This window comes from Rhizophagus irregularis, chromosome 14 (assembly GCF_026210795.1).
Source record: "Rhizophagus irregularis chromosome 14, complete sequence".
NCBI lineage: Eukaryota > Fungi > Glomeromycota > Glomeromycetes > Glomerales > Glomeraceae > Rhizophagus > Rhizophagus irregularis.
The window spans coordinates 2,759,309-2,779,513 of record NC_089442.1 but is presented as its reverse complement, the minus strand read 5'-3'; the positions used below and the strand labels follow the sequence as shown (position 1 = coordinate 2,779,513).

Sequence of the window (20,205 nt, the reverse complement as noted above, 5' to 3'; positions counted from 1 at the left end):
GGATTTTTAGAACACTATTTTAAAAAGCAATAAAAAAAAATGAAGATTTATTATTGTTTTTACGCCTATTTTACCTTCTAAAAAACCAAGAAGTTATAAATTTAATAGGAATCGGAGCATAATAATTTGCTATGAATTTTTTTAAAATGCTCAAAATCCTACATAATAATAAATTCCAATTTTTTTTTAAAAAAAAACCACTTACTTTTAACTGCCAAATATTATAATTGCATTTTGTTATATCACATTATCACAGAGAAATACTACTAATAATTTTTTGGATTTGGTATGAAAGTTTGAAATAAAAAGTTTAAACTTCATTTTCTCATCAACCAAAGCTTGTATTGAAAAAAAATTACAACTATTAGATTTCTTGCAATTATGAGATTTAAATAATGGTCTTTTATTATATTATTGAGCCTTTATATTGCTTTTATCTTTATACAACATAAAAATTCATAATACTTACTATTATACTTGAACTATCACATTACACAGATGCTACACAGTAATTTTTAGACCACCATTCGAACCACATAGTCAAGAGGAATCCAATGGTGGTAAATTTGTCTCAATCTGACCTCTGGATGGCGAGAAAGCTAAGAAAATATTAAAATATCATAATAAAATAACGCTAGTTAAGAGTGCGAATAGTACACAATACTAAATTGAAGCATTTATTGACACGGAAGATGATCATATCAAATATTATTTAAATAATGAAATATATGTATTTTCTGTTCCTCTTTCAGAAAATAAAAAAAAATTTCACATTTTACTATAAATTACATTCGTGATATCAAAAAGACTGACCGCCATTCTTTTCGCCGGGGTCTGTATATGACATTCATCCTTGAATTTTCCTATGACATCAGTATTTTTTTAATATTGGTTCCCCGTTTTCGTCGGTTCCATTGGTCCTCTGAAAGTAATTTAATAGTGGATGGACAGAAGAATAATTACTAAAATCGAACAGGCCCACATTTTTTTATCATGTCGTGATAAATATCCTCCGTTTCTACTCCATATATGAACGAATCTGTATCCATATACTGTAGCAAAGAAACGCCTTTCCACCATAAGATGCTCATTCAATTCTAAAGTAATTTCCAATGTCGCTTAAATGCTGTTCATTTTGTTAGGATTAGAAGCTAGTTACCTGGTTCGAAGTCAATGGCTGGAAAAAAAATCGATTGAATCAATTTCAATCACTCGGTTCAAAATAAACAAAATAAAAAGTTAACCAATCGCTAAGTAAATTGCATTTTATAACTTCCATCACGTGTTGTGATAGGACCCCAAAATCCGAATAATCATATAAATGCGAAAATGAAAATTTATCACCGAGATAGATATATATGGATTAGAGAGTTAGGGCAATGTTGCTTCGTTTTACTCCATTTTTACTAAGTGCTTTAATTCGCGATATTATAAATTTTTATTTTTAAATGGTGAATCGCGATTCGAAGTCATAATAAAAGGTCAACTCCGTACATAATATAAAAATCTTATGTCAATCTATTTAAAATGAAACTTATCGTGAAAGAAGTTAGATTTCATCAATTTGATCACGAATTTTTAATAATCACCAAAGATCACGCTTCGCTCCGGACAATAATACTAACCATTTAAAAAGCTCTGTTTATTCTACATGGAAAATTTCCAGAAAAAAATAAATTTTGAAGTTTAGTCCGATCGCTCGAGTAATAATAATTGGGTCGAGTCAAATTCAGGTTATACAGTATATCGACCCAAATATGTGAAATCAAATTACATGAATATTCAAAACTTCAGAGATAAGGTAATAAACCAAAATATTTTTCTTAACAAATTTTATTGATTATAAACAAATGATATTTTAACAACTAATACATCTATTTAAAACCACTTGCGAAAGATTCCATTTACGTGATTACTAATTTGATTACCAACTTCATTGACATTAATATTCTTAACATGATCATTAACCTGATCACGAAATTTATTGATATCGACTTGTTTAATTTGATTAATTTGATTATTAACTTGATCACCAATTTGACTACCAAGTTTATTAATATCAATGTTGTTAATATGATCATTAACTTGATCCCGAATTTTGTTGATATCAACTTTACTAACTTGATCGCTAATTTGATTAATTTGATTATTAACGTGATCACGGAGTCCATTTATATCAGCTTTGTTAATTTGATCATTAACTTGATCACGAAATTTGTTGACATCAACGTTACGAATTTGATCATTAACTTGATCCCGAATTTTATCAATGAATTCTATAACGACATTACCATTCATAACATTCCAAATTTCTACCAATGTATTTATCTTAGGATCAGATGGTTTATAATCACTAAGATTTACATTATATCCAACCAAGTAACCATCGTTATAAATACATTCTATTCTGAATTTTTCATAATTATCAACTAATAAATTATGAACAGTATGAATTCTTTCTTCTTCTGATTTTAACTTTAAATCATTTTCTATGAAATCAATTCTAAATAATTTAGAATTAACAAATGATGAACTAGATTTAAATGTTTCAAAAAAACATTTTAAAGCTTCTTCATTATATAACAAAGCTGGTTTGATTTTGAATATAATAATATTATTATTTTCTTCAATTTGAACGAAACTTTCAAGCAATTGTTCTTCGGTTTTAATTAAATTAATTTCTGTTAAATATTCTGCAAGTTTAAAACCACCAATTGCTCCAATAAGAATTCCAATAGCTGCTCCAAAACCACTGCTTAAGAAAATACTCAAAGCTCCTAAACCAACAGCTCCAATCGATTGTAAAATTGAAACGACACTTCCACGTGCAATTGTACCTCGATACAATGACATAAACCAAGAACCAAATGAATGTGCTGCAATACCTCCCAGACCAAATCCCAATCCACGAATTATTGCTGTTAAAATAAATGGTGCAACTATTGCACCAACTAATCCTATTGCCAGTGCTCCAGAAGTTCCAGTTATCCAAGGACTCTTCCAAACATCTCTAACGGAAGTTAGATGATTATTGCTTACAAACGCGGAGTATAAAACTATTGCAAATAATTTTTCGTCAGAAATGAGTTTCGGCATTTCTTGCTATTAAGAATCTCTTGAAAAAAAAGGTAACGAACTACCTCAGTTAAAGATTCCGATACTGGTAGTACTATTTGTATGCTATGCTTTATGAAGTTAATTCGTGGCGTATTTAGGGTTGATTATCATCGTTCATATGAAATTTAACAATACTAAGTAACAATACTAAGATGAAATATTGTTTCCTTTTCAAAAAAAAATACACACCAAACACGACGCGAACACAAAATAGGTTTGCACAATTTTTGTGCAAATTTAAGTTTCAAAACATTATGATATAAAAAAATTATGTTGGTGACTTCATGATATTTTACTAAGCGAATGCAACGAACTCAACCAAATTTGGGCTGTGTTCGCGTTATGTTCGTTGTTGTTCAATGTGATCTGCAAAGTGCAATTCGATTGGCTTCTGGCGTACAGATTGTTGCATATGGCTTTTACATAATTATCCGGGTCCTGGCATAAAAACAATAAGGCATTCGCAACACCTTAGAAAAGGTCATATGAAAAAAAGCGGGTATGTAGATGTAGTGCTACATCAAATAAATACTAAATAGTACATTTTATATTAGGCATAATACAATGTAGAAAATTTATCAAAGTTTACTTTATATTATCCATTTTATATTTATAGTTGAATTTATCAGAAAAACAATATGTTTTACCATCGATTAATTTAAATTCGTACGTTGGCCAAAATTTGTAATAAATTTGTAATGCTGCTGATTAATGATTGATCTTAATAGGATCTCTAATATAATGTACATTAGATTGTGGGAAATTTCAATCATTTAGCAGATTTTCACATATATACATATATACACATATACTAAACATTTATGTATAAAATAATAATTGGGTCGTTTATGACAAAAATATAGACATCATGAATATTCGGACCTAGTTTCAAACATTTTAATATAAAACTGTAAAAACAAACGTCAGGAAACAAAAAGCTTATTCTTAACAATGAAATTTATTAATTATATAATTCTAACCAATATGATTTATTTAGATTTTTTAAACTTTTTATGAAATAAATCTGAAAAGTAGTTGACTTGATCACTAATCTGATTACTAAATTTATTAACATCAATCTTGTTAATTTGATCATTAATTTGATCACGAAGATTGTTAATTTGATCATTAGCTTGATCACGATATTTATCAAAATCAATCTTGTTAATTTGATCATTAATTTGATTACGAAGATAGTTAATTTGATCATTAACTTGATCACGATGTTCGTCGAAATCAATTTTATTAATTTGATCACGAAGATTGTTAATTTGATCACTAGCTTGATCACGATATTTATCAAAATCAATTTTGCTAATTTGATCATTAATTTGATTACGATATTTATCGATTTGATCACGAAATTTATAGACATCAATACCCACAACGATTTTACCATTTAGTACATTCCAAACTTCCACCAATGTACTTATTATAAGATTCGATGGTTTATGATCATCAAGATTTAACTTATATCCGATTAAAAAATAATCATCCCGAAAAATATATTCTAATCTAGACTTATCATAATCACTAATTAGCGAATTATAAACGGTATAATTCACTCTTTCTTCTTCTGATTTTAATTTTAATAAATTATTTTCTATAAAATCAAATCTAAATAATTTAGAATTGGCAAATGGTGAACTAGTTACAAATGTTTCAAAAAAACATCTCAACATTTTATCATTATATAATAAAGCTGGCATGAGTGTGAATACAATAATTGTACTATTATTTTGATAATTACTTTCTTCAATTTGAATAAATCTTTCAAGTAGTTGTCTTTCAGTTCCATTTAAATCCATTTCTCTAAAATATGATGCAAGGTTTGAACCACCAATTGCTCCAATAAGAATTCCAATAGCTCCTCCAAAACTACTGGTTAAGAAAATACCCAAAGGTCCTAAACCAGCAGCTCCAATCGATTGTAAAATTGAGATGAGACTTCCACGTGCAATCATACCTCCATGCAATGACATATACCAAGAGCCAAAGGATTTTGCTGCAATACCTCCTACACCAAATCCCAACCCATTAATTATTGCTGATATAATAAATGGTGCAGCTAATGCGCCAACTAATCCTATTACCAATGCTCCGGAAGTTCCAGTTACCCAAGAATTCTTCCAAATATCTCTAATAGAAGCTATAAGATCATTGTTTACAAATGCGGAATATAAAACGATCGCAAATAATTTTTCATCAGAAACGAGCATTGTCACTTTTTTTTTGTTAAAAGTGATTCCAGCAAAATACCAGATATATATATATACTCATTGACATGTGCCTATGCATATAATCTTATAAATAGGTAGATCAATACCGTAATTGAAAATGTTGTGACTCATTTGCCGTAAAGTTGTAACTTTATGCTGTAATAGGTGTACGAAACGGAAACCATCATTAAAAGTCCGAAGTGGTTTCATTGTTATACATTGTCACGTGCCGGACGGACATCGTCCGAAATGAGTAAACACTAATCGTACATTAGGTAAGTTATAACTACAGAAGTGACTTAAATCCGGCTGGATTAAGTAACCAATTACAACTTCGGCATAATTTCATATAATTTTAATACGACGTTTTCGTATAAAATTTTAGTGACTTAATTTTTTCTTCTCTTACGATTCTCCGTACTAGGGTGAGATTCATAGCGGAAAAGTTTAAAAATTGAAAATATTCATTGACAAATAAGAAATGTGGATATGTTTCCGATAATATATTTAACAATATTTTTTTTTATAATTATAAAAAATTTATTTATTTTAAAATAATCACAAAAAATAGAATAACTCTAACATTTACCTAACCCTTTTAACCCCGCCGATAATATCACTAATATGTCTATTTAATTTGTAACTTGTCATGAAAGATCATTAATCTGATCATGATATTACCATTGATAATATCAGATATACAAAAAATGATAGGAACGTTTAGAAGACAAAATAAATAAATAAATAAATAAAAATAGTAACAATTGTTAGAGAATCCTTGTTCATCTCTATAAATACTGCAAGGTTTGAACCTCCAATTGCTCCAATAGCTGCTCCAAAACTACTGCTTAAGAAATTACCCAAAGTTCCTAAACCAGCAGCTCCAATCGATTGTAAAATTGAAACAAGATTTCCACGTGCGATCGTTTCTCCATATAATGACATAAACCAAGAGGAAATGAATTTGCTGCAATGTCCTACACCAAATCCTAATCCATATATTATTGCTGATAAAATAATTGGTGCAACTAATGCGCCAACTAATCCTATTGCTATGTTCCAGTAGTTCCAATTATCCAAGGATTATCCAAAGTATCTCTATTAGGAATTAAAAATTCATTATTTACAAATGAAGAATATAAAACGATTGCTAATAGTTAACGAATTTTGAATCGGACTAATAATTTACTGTAAATCCGATCTGGTCGGTTCGACCCAGATAATCTACTTAGAAGTAATAATAAGGATTTTTAAGATTCATGTAATTTTCAAAGTCTTCTTAGTAATTGAAGTCACTAGAAATAAAATTTTTCTCCACTACTTGTCTGTAAAGTCAATCATTTATATAGTATTAATTGAATCAAGCCGCAGATTATATATGTTTTATAATTTGATTTTTTTACGATAGATAAATAAAATATTCGCTTCTAACCAAATTAAACAATAATCGGATCGAGTTTTCTACCGAATATAAGAGGTCGAATTGAAACTTGTAAAATGCAGGACAAGGATATAAACAAAATTTATTCATAAATTTAATCATACAATTCTCTTACGCATGTCAGCTGTCACCTGACGACGTATTTCTTAAACAAAAGTTATTCTAAAGAGCTAATATATCTATTTAAAATGAATCTCATTAAAGAACTTAGAGATTTCGTTAGCTTTTTCACTAACTTGCTCACTAATTTTACTATTAAATTTATTAATATCAATTTTGTGAATCTGATCATTAATTTGATCACGAATCTTATCGATATCAGGAATATTAATAATGATGTTACCGTTTATAATATTCCAAACTTCCACCAATAAATTTATCATAAGGTTTGATGGTTTATAATCAATAAGATTTAAATTATACCCAACTAAGTAATCATCATGAAAAATATATTCTATTCTGGATTTGTTACAATTATCAATTAACAAATTATAAACTGTATTATTCACTCTTTCTTCTTCTGATTTTAATTTATTTTCTTTGAAATTAAATCTAAATAATTTAGAATTAGCAAATGGTGAACAAGATATGAATGTTTCACTGAAACATTTTAAGATTGTGTCATTGTATAATAAGGCTGGCATAAGTGTGAATATCATAATAATATCATTATTTTGATAAACACTTTCTTCAATTTTAATAAAACTTCCAAGCATTTGTTTTTCTGTTTCATTTAAATCCATTTCTCTTAAATATGATGCAAGTTTAGAGCCCCCAATTGCTCCAATAAGAGTTCCAATAGCTGCTCCAAAACCACTGCTTATTGTAGTGCCGAGAGTTCCTAAACCGGCAGCTCCAATCGATTGTAAAATTGAAACAAGACTTCCGCGTACAATCGTACCTTCATATAATGACATAAACCAAGAAGCAAATGATTCTGCTGCAATACCTTCTACACCAAATCCTAACGCTTCAATTATTGCCGATAAAATAAACGGCGCAATTAATGCGCCAACTAATCCTAGTGCTATTGCTCCAGAAATTCCAATTACCCAAGCATTCTCCCAAATATCTCTATTGGGGATTAGAAATTTATTTTTTACAAATGCGGAATATAAAACAATTGCAAATAATTTTTTATCAGATAGAATCATCGTCACTTTTTGTTTTTGAAATTTGTCAGAAGTGCCTTATTATTATTCTTTCATTTGAAAAATTTTCAGTTAAATAATAATTTATAAATTATATTATACAGACGGATTTAATTAATAGTTGGTTTTTAATTCAGCCACCGGAATAATAAATATACACGGATCCGTATTACAAATTCCAGCTAATTCTAAGTTATTATTTTCACATGCTTCGCTGCTAATTTTTAATGTATAATATATATATAATTAATTCCAGGCGTAAATTGAAAATAAAATTTATGAATACTTGTATTATCCTTTTATTTGGGATTTTTAATGACCTATATACTTATTTTTAATGATCAATCCTCGCATAAGCCTTGATATTATTCAGCCATCGAATCGGCGCAATAGCGGCGGATCTCTCACTTTTCATGCTTTTTGTGCTCAATTTTAAAAAATTACCTCAGCTCCCAATATAACAAATTTTGATATAACGAATCGAATTTCGATGAATGTTGCTAATTTGCTCCCCATCCCATAAAAATAATTTTACATATAGTTTTAATTGATTGATGATTTTTATTATAATCTAAAAATGACGATTGGGAAAAATCTATAGACTATAATCCCGTTACATTATATTAGGTCTGGTTCATGTGATTTACTAAACACCGTCGAACAAGATTGGAATGAACCAAAGATAAAAATATACAAGATTAGTCCCAAAGATAAATTAAATAAATGAGATCAAAAGATAAAATATACAAAGATCAGAACAAATAAAAACCAAAGATAAAATTAAATGAGATCAAAATGAAATCAAAATGAAACCAAAAATAAAATATACAAGGTCAAAATGAATAAAATCAAAGATAAAATAAATGTATGAGAAGGTAAAAAAAGAACAAAATCGAAATAAAACCAAAAGTGAAATGAGATTAAAAAGTAATCACAAAATCAAAGTATAAAGAAAATGAGAAGAAAAAGAGTCTAAGAAGAAACCCAAAAAACCCAAAAAAGAAACCCAAAAAAGTCCAAGGAAAACCCGACCAAAATAGAAGAAAAATGAAAAAGAAAAAAAAAACTGGTTAGTTGCTGTAGACTTATGAAATTCTGACTTAAGAAATTCTGAAAAGCCTGAAAATTACCGTTTACTAGGATACTTAAGTTGAAAAATCTACAAAAAAGAAGAAAACGGTTAATTAATGAACAATAGCAAACAAAAAAGAAAATAAATATAGTAAAAAAAAAAGCTTACCTTTAAGAGTCTAAAAATAAGAAAAAAAAGAACGTTAAAGGACATCGAGAACGTTAAAGGATGTTAATGGATGGTAAAAAAAAGATTGATAACAGATAAACAAATCAACATTATTAATTGAAAAGTTAATCAGGTGATATCACCTGAGTTATATAGTTATAGTCACGCAGACCGGCAATCGCCTTTACATAAAATAAATAAATTGATTTTATCTTAAAAATTGTAATTTCAGGAAAATTTGCGTTTATTTATCTTAATATTAACTATCAAGTAACCAACTACGTAATTAATTATTAAAAATAAAAAAACTTAAAGCATTCTGAAACTATAAATTAAACAATCTGTCCAATATTTTCAGCCCAATGGCAAACACATTTTTTATTTCTAACTACTAGTATTGAAAGAGTACCAAGAGTCACATTAAAAAACTCTATTGGTGAAATGAAATTATGTACTAATTATATTGATACAAATGAGGTAACTAATATCTTACCAATATCCCATCATTCAATGAGTGTAAAAAGAAAAAAAATCATAACAATATAACAATTTACTATTATTTTTATAAAGTAACATATCTAATAGCTAATAAATACATATACATATTGCACGAACTCTCAATATTTATAATTTGAATCCGCCATGAAAATAATTTAAAAGACTTTGAATTTGATCGTGAAATTGATCGCGAATTTTATCAATATCAATATCTAAAACAATATTACCATTTATAAGTTTCCAAATATCAGCCAATAATTTTACCTTATCATTTGATGATTGATAATTGTTAAGATTCAAATTATATCCAATTAATAGATCATTATGAAAAATAGACTTCACTTTGAATTCTTTATCATTACCAATTAACAAATTATAAGCAGTATGATTTACTTTTTCTTGTTCTGATTTTAACTTTGATAAATTATTTTCTTTAAAATTAAATCTAAATAATTTAGATTCAACAAATGATGAACTAGCTATAAATGTTTCAAAAAAACATCTTAAAACTGTTTCATTATATAGTAAAGCCGGCATGAGTGTGAATACAATCATGTGATGGTTATTTTGATAAGTATTTTGTTCGATTTGAACCAAACTTCCAAAAATTTTGTTTTCAGAATCATTTAAATCCATTTCCTTAAAATATGTTGCAATATTTGAACCACCAATTGCTCCAATAAGAATTCCAATAGCTGCTCCAAAACTACTGCTTATTGAAGTGCCAAGAGTTCCTAAACCGGCAGCTCCAATCGATTGCAAAATTGAAACAAGACTTCCACGTGCAATCATTCCTCCATACAATGACATAAACCAAGAACCAAATGAACCTGCTGCAACACCTTCTACACCAAATCCTAGTCCACAAATTATCGCTGATAAAATTAACGGTACAACTATTGCACCAACTAATCCTATTACTAATGCTCCGGAAGCTCCAGTTACCCAAGAATTCTTCCAAATATCTCTGACAGAAGGCAGATGTTCGTTATTAACAAACGTTGAGTATAAAACAATTGCAAATAATTTTGCATCGGACACGAGTATCGTCATTTTTGCTATCGAAATTTGTTAGAAAAAAGGTATCAATGTCCGGAAAACCTTCAATTGAATCAAAGTTTTACATTATATGCTGAGTTTATTAACTGCATATACTGTACAATGGATAGTATATAGACCAGATCGACAAACAACATGACACAGGTAAAGAATTTTTTTCATTCGAAATTTGAAAGTTAGTCGCTAGTCAACCAATATTAAACAGATCTAGTTAATCTATAATATCACAGAGCATGAGGATTGGAAAAAGAATAAAATATGTTATTTATCATCCAAATTAACATACTTATTCCTTTAAAAAACTTTTTTTTGTTTTTTTTTGAAGTAACGTTACACATGGCGCTTTCCACGACCGAACTGTTTTGAACCTTAATTCAATGTAGCCTATCGGGAACCACCGGTAATTTTAACAAGCAACCGGATTCCATACAGCCTGTAGACTAAATACGAGTACAGAACACAAAAATTACGTAATTATCAAAATCATGACTTGCTTTGAAATCAGTATCAGGGTGGAAAATGTTAATCGATATCAAATTGCTAAGTGATTTACCACTTGTAAGTCCATTTATATTAGTCACGTGGGTGCAGAAAAGTGTCTGGGTAAGATTCACGGACTCGCCATGGATCAGGTTACATTTTATTAAATCAGGAAAGAAAGCTACGGGTGGAGGCCAGCCTTAATGCGGAATATATAAGGATAAATAGTTAGAGGAAAATCTGGCATCAAACCATACTTTTGAGAAAAACAATGAGATCAAAATGAGATCAAAAATGAAAATATACAAGGTCAAATCAAAGACAAAAATAAATGAAAAGATAAAAAAATAACCAAAATCGAAATAAAACCAAAATCAAAATAATGTTAAAAAAGAAATCACAAAATCAAGGTATAACAGATAAACAAAATGAAATAGAAAAAAAGTCCAAGAAGAACCAAAAAGAAACCCAAAGAAAAAAATCTAAGAAACCCAAGAAGAAATCGAAGAAACTCGAAAGACAACCCCAAAAGCAACCTAATGAGACCCAAGAAGAAATCCAAAGAATTCCAAGGAAAACCCGACCAAAAATAGAAGAAAAATGAAAAAGAAAAAAAAGCGGTTGCTGTAAAGTATAAAGAAAATAGACTTATGAAATTCTGAAAAACCTGAAACTTACCATTTACTAGGATACTGAAGTTGAAAAATCTACAAAAAGAAGAAAACGGTTAATTAAGGAACAATAGAAATAAAAAAGAAAACAATATAATAAAAAAAAAGCTTACCTTTAAGAGTCTAAAAATGAGAAAAGAAAAGACGGTAAAGAACGTTAAAGGACATCAAGAACGTTAAAGGATGTTAATGGACGTTAAAAAAAAGATTGATAAACAAATCATTATTAATTGAAAGTTAATCAGGTATTACCTGAGTATATCAAATTACCCCGGGTTAAAACTAGTTACAGACTTACAGTATAATCTTTCGATATATCAAACATTAATCAAATACAGTTGGCTCGCGTTATAACGAATTTGGTGCCCATGCTGATCTGACCTTCGTTATGGAAAAATTCGGTAACATTATAACGGATTTTTTGACATCCATATAGCAAAATTTGGAATATTGTATAACGAATTATTATTAAAAATTCATTAAATATTTTAAAGTAAAGATTTTCACTTCAAATAACCGGGGGTGATCATCACCATTGGCCAGAATTATCAATTTTTACCAGCACTATATTTTTTTAATGCTGGTCAATCATCATAATTTCAGTCACCGGTGATCATCACCCCCGGTGATAGTTAGAAAAATTCTAAAGTAAATTTATGTAAATAAATGTAAATTAAAGTATATTTATATTATTTATTATTAAATGTAATACAATTATTATATTATATATTCATTTGTCTCGCAGAAATAAAATGTTGTTTAATGCCTTCTTCTTAAGTTTTTTAATGCATCTTAATTCTTCTTTTTTCATATTGAATTTATCCTTTTGTTGCTCTAAACCTTATCATAATGTTCAATGGCCTCGCTATGAGTAATGGATGGTAAAGAATTAGAATTTAGTTCATCTACCTCTTGTTCATGATTATTGGGAAGAATTACTTTCAAAATTTCTTCATTGGATATCATTTCTGTTGTAAGTTCAGATTCATCACATTAAATAAATTCATCAGCAGTTAAAGGATTTCAAGATTAAGTTTATTAATTAAATCTTGAACTTCTTTCAGCTCATTCATATATATTAGAAGAACTTGTGTTTTGGCACAGAAATCCATATCGATTCACTTTCATTATCTTTAGGTAAAATATCTACTTTTAACCAGCAATTTTCAATAGTAGATAGATTGAGTAGCATTATCCCATGCACATGCGACATGTTTGATGCACTTTTTGATATTAATTTCAATAGGATTAATGCCAAATTCATTATAATTATCAAAGGCTTTAACATGATTTCGCAATAATAATTTTTGGTATTGTGCCTAAAATAAAATTAAATTTTTTATAGTTAATATGATAAAAGGATTTGAAATTAAGATGTAAGGTGTAGATTTGAAGTTAAAGTATGAATTCAACTACCTTGAAACTGTTAATGATCCCTTGATCATATGGCTGGAGGTGTGAAGTGATATTTGGAGGAAGAAATTCAATTTTAATATTAGTTAAATTTGTATTTTCATTGAGAGAATGAGTTAGGTACATTATCAACAAAAAGAATGATATCTCAGTTCTGTGCTCTCATTTGAGCATCAAGCTTTTTAAGATATGCATTCCAGATAGATACTTGCATCCAACTTTTTGAATTCCAATAATATTCACTGGAAGAGTAGTTTTGTTAATATTTTTTAGAGCCAGGGATTTTCATGTTTGTGTATGAATAAGGGGCCAATTTTTCAATTCCAGTTGCATTACAAGTAAATAAGACCGTTATATAATTCTTAGATTGTTTCATTCCAGCCACAGAACCATTAGATATGCTTTACTAAAAATTGCCAATTTTTTGAAATATTTTTATAGACCTAGATACAATAGATTTCAAAACAATTGTGCAATTATTTTGTAAAATTTTTAAAATATATCAAATATATTTAAGGTATGTTTGAAATTAAAATATTAAAATAATATCAAAATTAATTATATTATAATGATAAAATAATAATAAAAGCATTAAAAAATTATTAAGGGTTGATCACCCTTGGCTCATTGGTTAGTCCGTGAGTCCTCTCGTAAAGCCTGAGTATGGTGAGGTCGCAGGTTCGATTCCATTGATCATGGAAATTAAAAGAATTTTACTGCAGACACTACTACCAATAGTGTAAATAAAGGTACAGGGATTAGTGTAGGCTGGACTGCATCATGGTGAATTAGTATGTACCGGTCGGTGGCATATTTCAATAAAGGGTCATAGTGTCCTCTTAGCATTTTCTATGAGGCCATTGGGAAGCCTATTGTCCTGTCTAGATGGTCACTGCTTGCATACCATCTGGGTGAGCTCTTGTCTTGGTGGTCACTCTATGATACCACTAAGGGTATGGTAAACTTTACTGTAAGAGATTACTACGCTAGATTAGGGATTGGAATCTATTCAATCGAAAATTGAATCTTGAGAATTGATTAAAGATTCGATTAATCAAATCTAAAATTCGATTTGGTGATTCGATTTTCAGTTTTGATTAATTGAATCTTAATTGAATTTATGTATAATAATTTCACAGCGCCAATCATTTTTTTTGCATTTATTGCGCAGCAATTTTGATGATCTCAACGCATGAAATTTTAAGTGGATTTTACTAATAAATTTAATTAATAAATTTAACTAATAAATTTAACTAATAAATTTAACTAATAAATGAGCTTTATTTATAATAAATTTTATTTATTGAAATATTTTAGAATGTTTAATACAAATTTATCAAAAAAACTAATTCATTTTCAATTTAATGAGTTATTTTTTCACTGCAAATATATCCACATGTTCTCTATTTCTTTTTAAAAACATAATTTTGTTAATGATACTTGAATCTAAGCGAGTTCTTTGGGAAGTAACTAATAAATTATTAGTATCAGAAAAAAGTCTTTCTGATAGTACAGAGGTAGCTGGAATAGAAAGATACTTCATTGCCATTTTATACAATATAGGATATTGAGCTTTATTTGTTGTTCACCATGTAAAGGAATCATACTCCTCAAAAGCTGGTAATTCTGGTAAATTAAGATAATATTGGACTTTATTCTTTATTGGAGTTACATTTCTTTCATTTTTTTTCTTCCAAAAGCTGCCCATTGTTGTTAATGTTAAATTAGATTTCACAGGAATACTAGGAATTGAATCATTTTTAAGAACTTCATATTCTGTTTCTAATTGATTAATAATTTCTTTACGTGTTTCTTGAGATACAAAGTCTAAGCCTTTAAAACAAGGATCAAGAAATGATCCTTTTATACAAAGTTCTTGAGGAAATTCCCATCTTGATCGTAAATCTTCTAAGATTGCTTTCCTACAATTTTCTGCTACATCAGTTTCAAATGATAGAATAAATTCAGTTTCAAGAATTTCTTTTAAATTACATAAACTTGGATATATTAAACCAATGGTTGGATATGTTGCACCACTTAAAAGACATGTTACACTTTCAAAGGGACTCAAAAGTTCTACTATTTCTTTAATTATTTTCCATTCATGTGAAGTTGGATACAATTTTTCCAATTTTTCACCCTCTCTGCGAATATGTGAACTTCTATCATTAATTAAAGAAGTTTTCAACATCGAAATTGCTAGTTTGAGAATGATAAGTCTTTGACACAGGTCGAAAAGTGAAAAATCAGGCATCAATCAGGCACCAATCGGTCACCAATCAGGTACCTGATTGGTGACCGATTGGTGCCTGATTGGCATTTTCGCCAAATACGTGAACTAATCAGGCAGTTTGCTAATTTTTGATCCAGTGACCAGAAAAAGATGAAATATAGCTCATTGGAATCGTCTCAACAAGACGAATCTAATGGTAGTAAAATCGCATTTCTAGGATTAATACTTGATGAGAAATTAAGTAAAATATAAAAATGAAAATGTATCATTTATATTTTATTTAATTTTTTATTAACTATTAATCCTAGAAATGCGATTTTACTACCATTAGATTCGTCTTGTTGAGACGATTCCAATGAGCTATATTTCATCTTTTTCTGATCACTGGATCAAAAGTTAGCAAACTGCCTGATTGGTTGGATTCGTATTTGGCGAAAATGCCAATCAGGCAACCGATTGGTGCCTGATTTTTCACTTTTCGACCTGTGTGAAATGCATATAATGTTGAATTTCAGCGAGTGTTATTGGCTTTTACTACATCAAGGACAACAAGATCTTCAGATTCTTTTTCTAATTCTTTATTATTTTTTTGTAATTTTTGTTGTTGAAACAAATAGATTTGTGATTCTCTTAGTTGTTGTTTCTTTTTATCATTTGCTAAAAAAGCAATAAGAGATTTACATTTGTTAATCAACACTTTTGCTATATCCAATCCTTTTCCAACACTTAGTTGGAGCGTATGTACAGTACAAGGAATTCTTTCACCAATATTCATGTTACTACATGCCTTTTTTACATTTGAACCATTATCAGTTACAATAGCTGTAATTTTTGAACTAATTCCCCAATCATTAAACAAATCAATTAGATATTTCTGAATCTCAATTGCACCATATAGATATGGGAGTTTTTCCATACTAAGAAGTAATTCATATGGTTCAAATTTTGATGTCACTCAATGTACTGTAACATCTAGATAGGGTATATGTGCTGATGAACTCCAAGCATCCAATGTTAAAGAAATATTTTCTAATTGTAAAAGTTGATTCTTAACTTTTTCTGTTCCTGCTTCATATGCTAATGAAATTCGTTCTTTAAGAGTTTTTGTACAAGGAACCTTGTAAATAAATCAAATCCATTTACCATTTTAATAAAATCCTTGTCTTCTACAATACTTAATGGCTGTACTGTACCAATAACAAACCCAATCACATTTTTAGTTAATAATTCTTGTTTGGAATAAGGATGTGATTTAGATTTTTCTTCTTCAATTATATTACTAATAAGATTTTGATCACCTTTTTATAATGCTTCTAGATATTTCACTGCAATACCTTTGGTAATATGATGTGTACCTGACAAATGTGTTTTCATTGAACTTGGAAAGCCACACCATTTAAGCATTTTTTCACAGCCCTCAATTTGACAAATAACTTTAGAACCATCTTCAGTTTCTCTAAAGAAATTCCATACCCAACTTGTTTTAGGTCTTGTAATTTTAGAACATTTTCATTGATGCCAATATCTGCATCATCATCATCATTATCATCAGATATATTAATTACATCATTATCAGAATTATCAGATATGGTTTGGTCACTTGCTTCTTCCTCTGATTTAGATGAATTAGTAGCTTTATAATCAGAATCAGCATCACTTTCTTCCTCTTGTACTAATATCTGTCTCTCAGCTTCTTTAGCTAATTGCTTATGCTTATTTTGCATGGTGGTAGCTATATTTTTCGTAATGGTGGGAAAAAAATGAAATAAAGTTTGTAAATGACATTATTTGTACAAATATTTATGTTGATCATCAATTTTAGAAATTCTGATAATTCTGATGTCATTTTTTTTACTGAATCACAGTTATAGAAGTAACATGATGATTTTGCTGCGCCAAAATTAAAAAAAAAATTGATTTATTAAGATTCAATTTTTAGATTTGATTAATTGATTCTATAGGAACGATTCGATTTTTGATTAATTCGATTTTGATAGAATTGATTCCAATCCCTATACTAGATGGTCCTCATAGATAGTAAAGTCTCAAGTACAATGTCTTAGCAGTAGTTTATCTTCTAATAGGTTTAAACTGATTGGAGACATTCGTAGACTCACAGGTATATAAGGTTCTAAGGTGAGGTTCGATTCCTCAGTGAATTTGACGTACTGGTGGGTGATCCCTGGATAACTGGGTTGGTTACTTATAATAAAGGGGTGATCTCAGTACCCTTAGCAGCTTACTGTCCTAGTAGTCACTGCTATATATACTACTGGGGGATTTACAAATATGGTGGGCTGGTATGGTAATCGCGGCCTGTAGTGGGCTTTAAGTAAGACCATATTAGTAGTCTTAGTATTGCAGTATCTCTAAGCTAACCATCATGGAAGGACTTCTAGATGTCTGCTCTATTATATCTGCCGTACATGTGTGGTTACTCACTTCTGACAGGCGCTAGTAGGTAGCATAACTGTGTCAAAAACTCTGCTACACTACGATCCATTCTTATGTGGGTATAAACTTGGATCGTTTTCCCAGTGTGATATATAGGGGTAGGGGGATGAACATCCAGTTACTTAATTCTAAATAATTAGAGTAAGTTGCTTGGTTATCTGTCGCTCAACGGTAGGAGTGCATTACCGCAACTGGTGTTGTAGTAGTACTCCCTCCATATAAAAAAAAAAAAAAAAAAAATTAAAAAATTATTGTGATATTATTTTGAGATATTTTTATAGACCTAGATATAATACAATTACAAAATAATAACTAAAGTATAATAAAAACATTTTAATATATTAAATGTATTTTAATAGTATTTTAAAATTATTACAAAATCATTTCAAAAAATTGGCCATTTTTAGTAAAGTGGTGCGATTAGGTCGCATTTTCCAAAAAAGACCTGTTTCATCACAGTTAAAAATATTATTGGGATAATAATTTTTTAGAATTTGGCGAAGACTTTCACACATTGTGTTAAGTTCCACAAGTGATGCACTTGCCGCTATAAACAGTCGAATATCAAGCATAAAAAGATGATAAAATTTAATCACCAAATATAATTGCCAAATATTAAGAACGAACAAATCAATTATGAATTGACGTAGATGGATAAATGATTAGCCGAAAAGAATAAACATTTATGATCTACATGATGTAATATTTATTGGATGATTAATGAAGAACCAATAGAATAATTAGAGTTGATCAATTGTGGCTTAGCAATCTTTAACAATAGGAACAATTAGAAGGAATAATTATAAGCCACAAAAGATAAATCTTATAAAATGGAGGGATAGCGGACTAAAGGAACACGCATAATGAATACATAAAAACAATAATATAAAAGATAATATAAAAGATAATATAAAAAATAATATAAAAAGATAATATAAAAGATAATATAAAAGATAATATAAAAGATAATATAAAAGATAATATAAAAAGATAATATAAAAGATAACATAAAAGATAATATGAAAAGATATAAACTACAAAAGATGGAACATAACATATTAAAAATAGAAACATATTGAAAGATACTAGTATATTAAAAAGATGGAACATAAAAGATAACATATTAAAAAAGAACATATATAAAAAGATAGCATATTAAAATAGAAAATACATGCATATTAAGAATAGCATATTAAAAGATAGCATAATTAAAATATAGATAACATATTAGAAAGATAGTACAGAAATAATATGTAAAAAGAACATAAAAGATAGTATATAGATAGCATATATTAGAATAGAAAGTATCATAAAATTTGTTTAAATAGAGAGTGGAATTCAAAATAAATTCCACAGTTAGTTTTTGAAAAGTATAATATTAATTAAAGGTAATAGGTTCGCCCTAAACTTTAATTAATGTTCGCTTAATTAATTTTAATTGAATAAAATGATAATTATAAGATGAATAAAATATACATTTATGTAAAGTGAATTATCGAAGTATTAAAGGTAAAGTAAATAGAATATTTTGCGGTGAGAGTTATCGAAATCTGAAATTAAAGAATGTTATTGTTGTTATATGTTGTTGTATATTGTTTATTGATTATGTTATTTGTTAATTATGTCGTTGATTATTTGCTTGTTTGTTTGTTTAATTGTTCGTTCGTTCATTTATTCGTTCGATCGACCATGAGAATGCCCGTTCGATGAGCATAGCGGACATGCTCATATCACCTTGCCGATCATTTGCTGATCACTAATTCCGGATTTTAAAAACTTATTGCAAAATCACAAATATTTTTCAAATAATGTGGCAAAAAAATAATGGAATCTAAGTAAAAACACTAAATTATTATATGATTTTAATTATATAATTATTAGCACAATTTTTAATAATATTATAAATATATTATTTGTTTATGATAATTCACTAATTATTGCCGATCATCAGACAAAAATTAAAGTGCGAAGATGAATATGCGAGTGCGAAATTTAAGAATTTGCACAAATATTCTTTATATTATGTAGAATCTATAAAAAAAATAATGCAGTGATCTGATTCATAATGCAGGTTTTTTATTAGTAACATAATTAGTGAATAATTTCGTAAAATGAATAAATATATGCCAAATAATAATAAAAGCTAAAAAGTTTCTAATGAAATTTAATACACAATAAATTAAAACTAAATTTAAGTTATTTGTGAAATTTAAGCATATATTATTATGT

The 20,205-nt window shown here is 28.4% G+C and overlaps 7 protein-coding genes across 7 annotated transcripts; 2 read left to right on the top strand and 5 right to left on the bottom strand.

Moving 5' to 3' along the window:
• Positions 1 to 1,798: 1,798 nt before the first annotated feature.
• On the bottom strand, positions 1,799 to 3,324 carry OCT59_006308 (uncharacterized protein). Its single transcript, XM_025313857.2, has one exon. The coding sequence runs from the start codon at positions 3,094 to 3,096 to the stop codon at positions 1,879 to 1,881; it is 1,218 nt and encodes a 405-aa protein (XP_025186327.2). The 5' UTR covers positions 3,097 to 3,324; the 3' UTR covers positions 1,799 to 1,878.
• A 734-nt stretch (positions 3,325 to 4,058) lies between these two features.
• On the bottom strand, positions 4,059 to 5,349 carry OCT59_006307 (uncharacterized protein). The gene has a single exon (XM_025313856.2). The coding sequence runs from the start codon at positions 5,334 to 5,336 to the stop codon at positions 4,107 to 4,109; it is 1,230 nt and encodes a 409-aa protein (XP_025186326.1). The 5' UTR covers positions 5,337 to 5,349; the 3' UTR covers positions 4,059 to 4,106.
• A 694-nt stretch (positions 5,350 to 6,043) lies between these two features.
• Positions 6,044 to 6,402, top strand: OCT59_006306 (uncharacterized protein; the record flags this gene model as incomplete). Its single annotated transcript, XM_066141188.1, has 2 exons — positions 6,044 to 6,054; positions 6,141 to 6,402. 2 exons carry the CDS (start codon positions 6,044 to 6,046, stop codon positions 6,400 to 6,402), a joined length of 273 nt encoding a protein of 90 aa, XP_065998003.1.
• Positions 6,403 to 6,828: 426 nt separating this feature from the next.
• On the bottom strand, positions 6,829 to 8,016 carry OCT59_006305 (uncharacterized protein). The gene has a single exon (XM_025313855.2). The coding sequence runs from the start codon at positions 7,929 to 7,931 to the stop codon at positions 6,957 to 6,959; it is 975 nt and encodes a 324-aa protein (XP_025186325.1). The 5' UTR covers positions 7,932 to 8,016; the 3' UTR covers positions 6,829 to 6,956.
• A 1,402-nt stretch (positions 8,017 to 9,418) lies between these two features.
• Positions 9,419 to 10,992, bottom strand: OCT59_006304 (uncharacterized protein). The gene has a single exon (XM_025313854.2). It carries the CDS (start codon positions 10,717 to 10,719, stop codon positions 9,793 to 9,795), a length of 927 nt encoding a protein of 308 aa, XP_025186324.1. The 5' UTR covers positions 10,720 to 10,992; the 3' UTR covers positions 9,419 to 9,792.
• A 595-nt stretch (positions 10,993 to 11,587) lies between these two features.
• Positions 11,588 to 11,809, top strand: OCT59_006303 (uncharacterized protein; the record flags this gene model as incomplete). Its single annotated transcript, XM_066141187.1, has 1 exon — positions 11,588 to 11,809. One exon carries the CDS (start codon positions 11,588 to 11,590, stop codon positions 11,807 to 11,809), a length of 222 nt encoding a protein of 73 aa, XP_065998002.1.
• A 5,083-nt stretch (positions 11,810 to 16,892) lies between these two features.
• OCT59_006302 (uncharacterized protein) lies at positions 16,893 to 17,246 on the bottom strand (the record flags this gene model as incomplete). The annotated part of the gene is made up of 1 exon (XM_066141186.1): positions 16,893 to 17,246. The coding sequence occupies one exon, from the start codon at positions 17,244 to 17,246 to the stop codon at positions 16,893 to 16,895; it is 354 nt and encodes a 117-aa protein (XP_065998001.1).
• Positions 17,247 to 20,205: the final 2,959 nt, after the last annotated feature.

Bases quoted from the DNA above. Each gene is read 5' to 3' on its own strand.
- OCT59_006304 (XM_025313854.2), bottom strand. From the start codon at position 10,719: ATGACGATACTCGTGTCCGATGCAAAATTATTTGCAATTGTTTTATAC.
- OCT59_006305 (XM_025313855.2), bottom strand. From the start codon at position 7,931: ATGATTCTATCTGATAAAAAATTATTTGCAATTGTTTTATATTCCGCA.
- OCT59_006308 (XM_025313857.2), bottom strand. From the start codon at position 3,096: ATGCCGAAACTCATTTCTGACGAAAAATTATTTGCAATAGTTTTATAC.
- OCT59_006307 (XM_025313856.2), bottom strand. From the start codon at position 5,336: ATGCTCGTTTCTGATGAAAAATTATTTGCGATCGTTTTATATTCCGCA.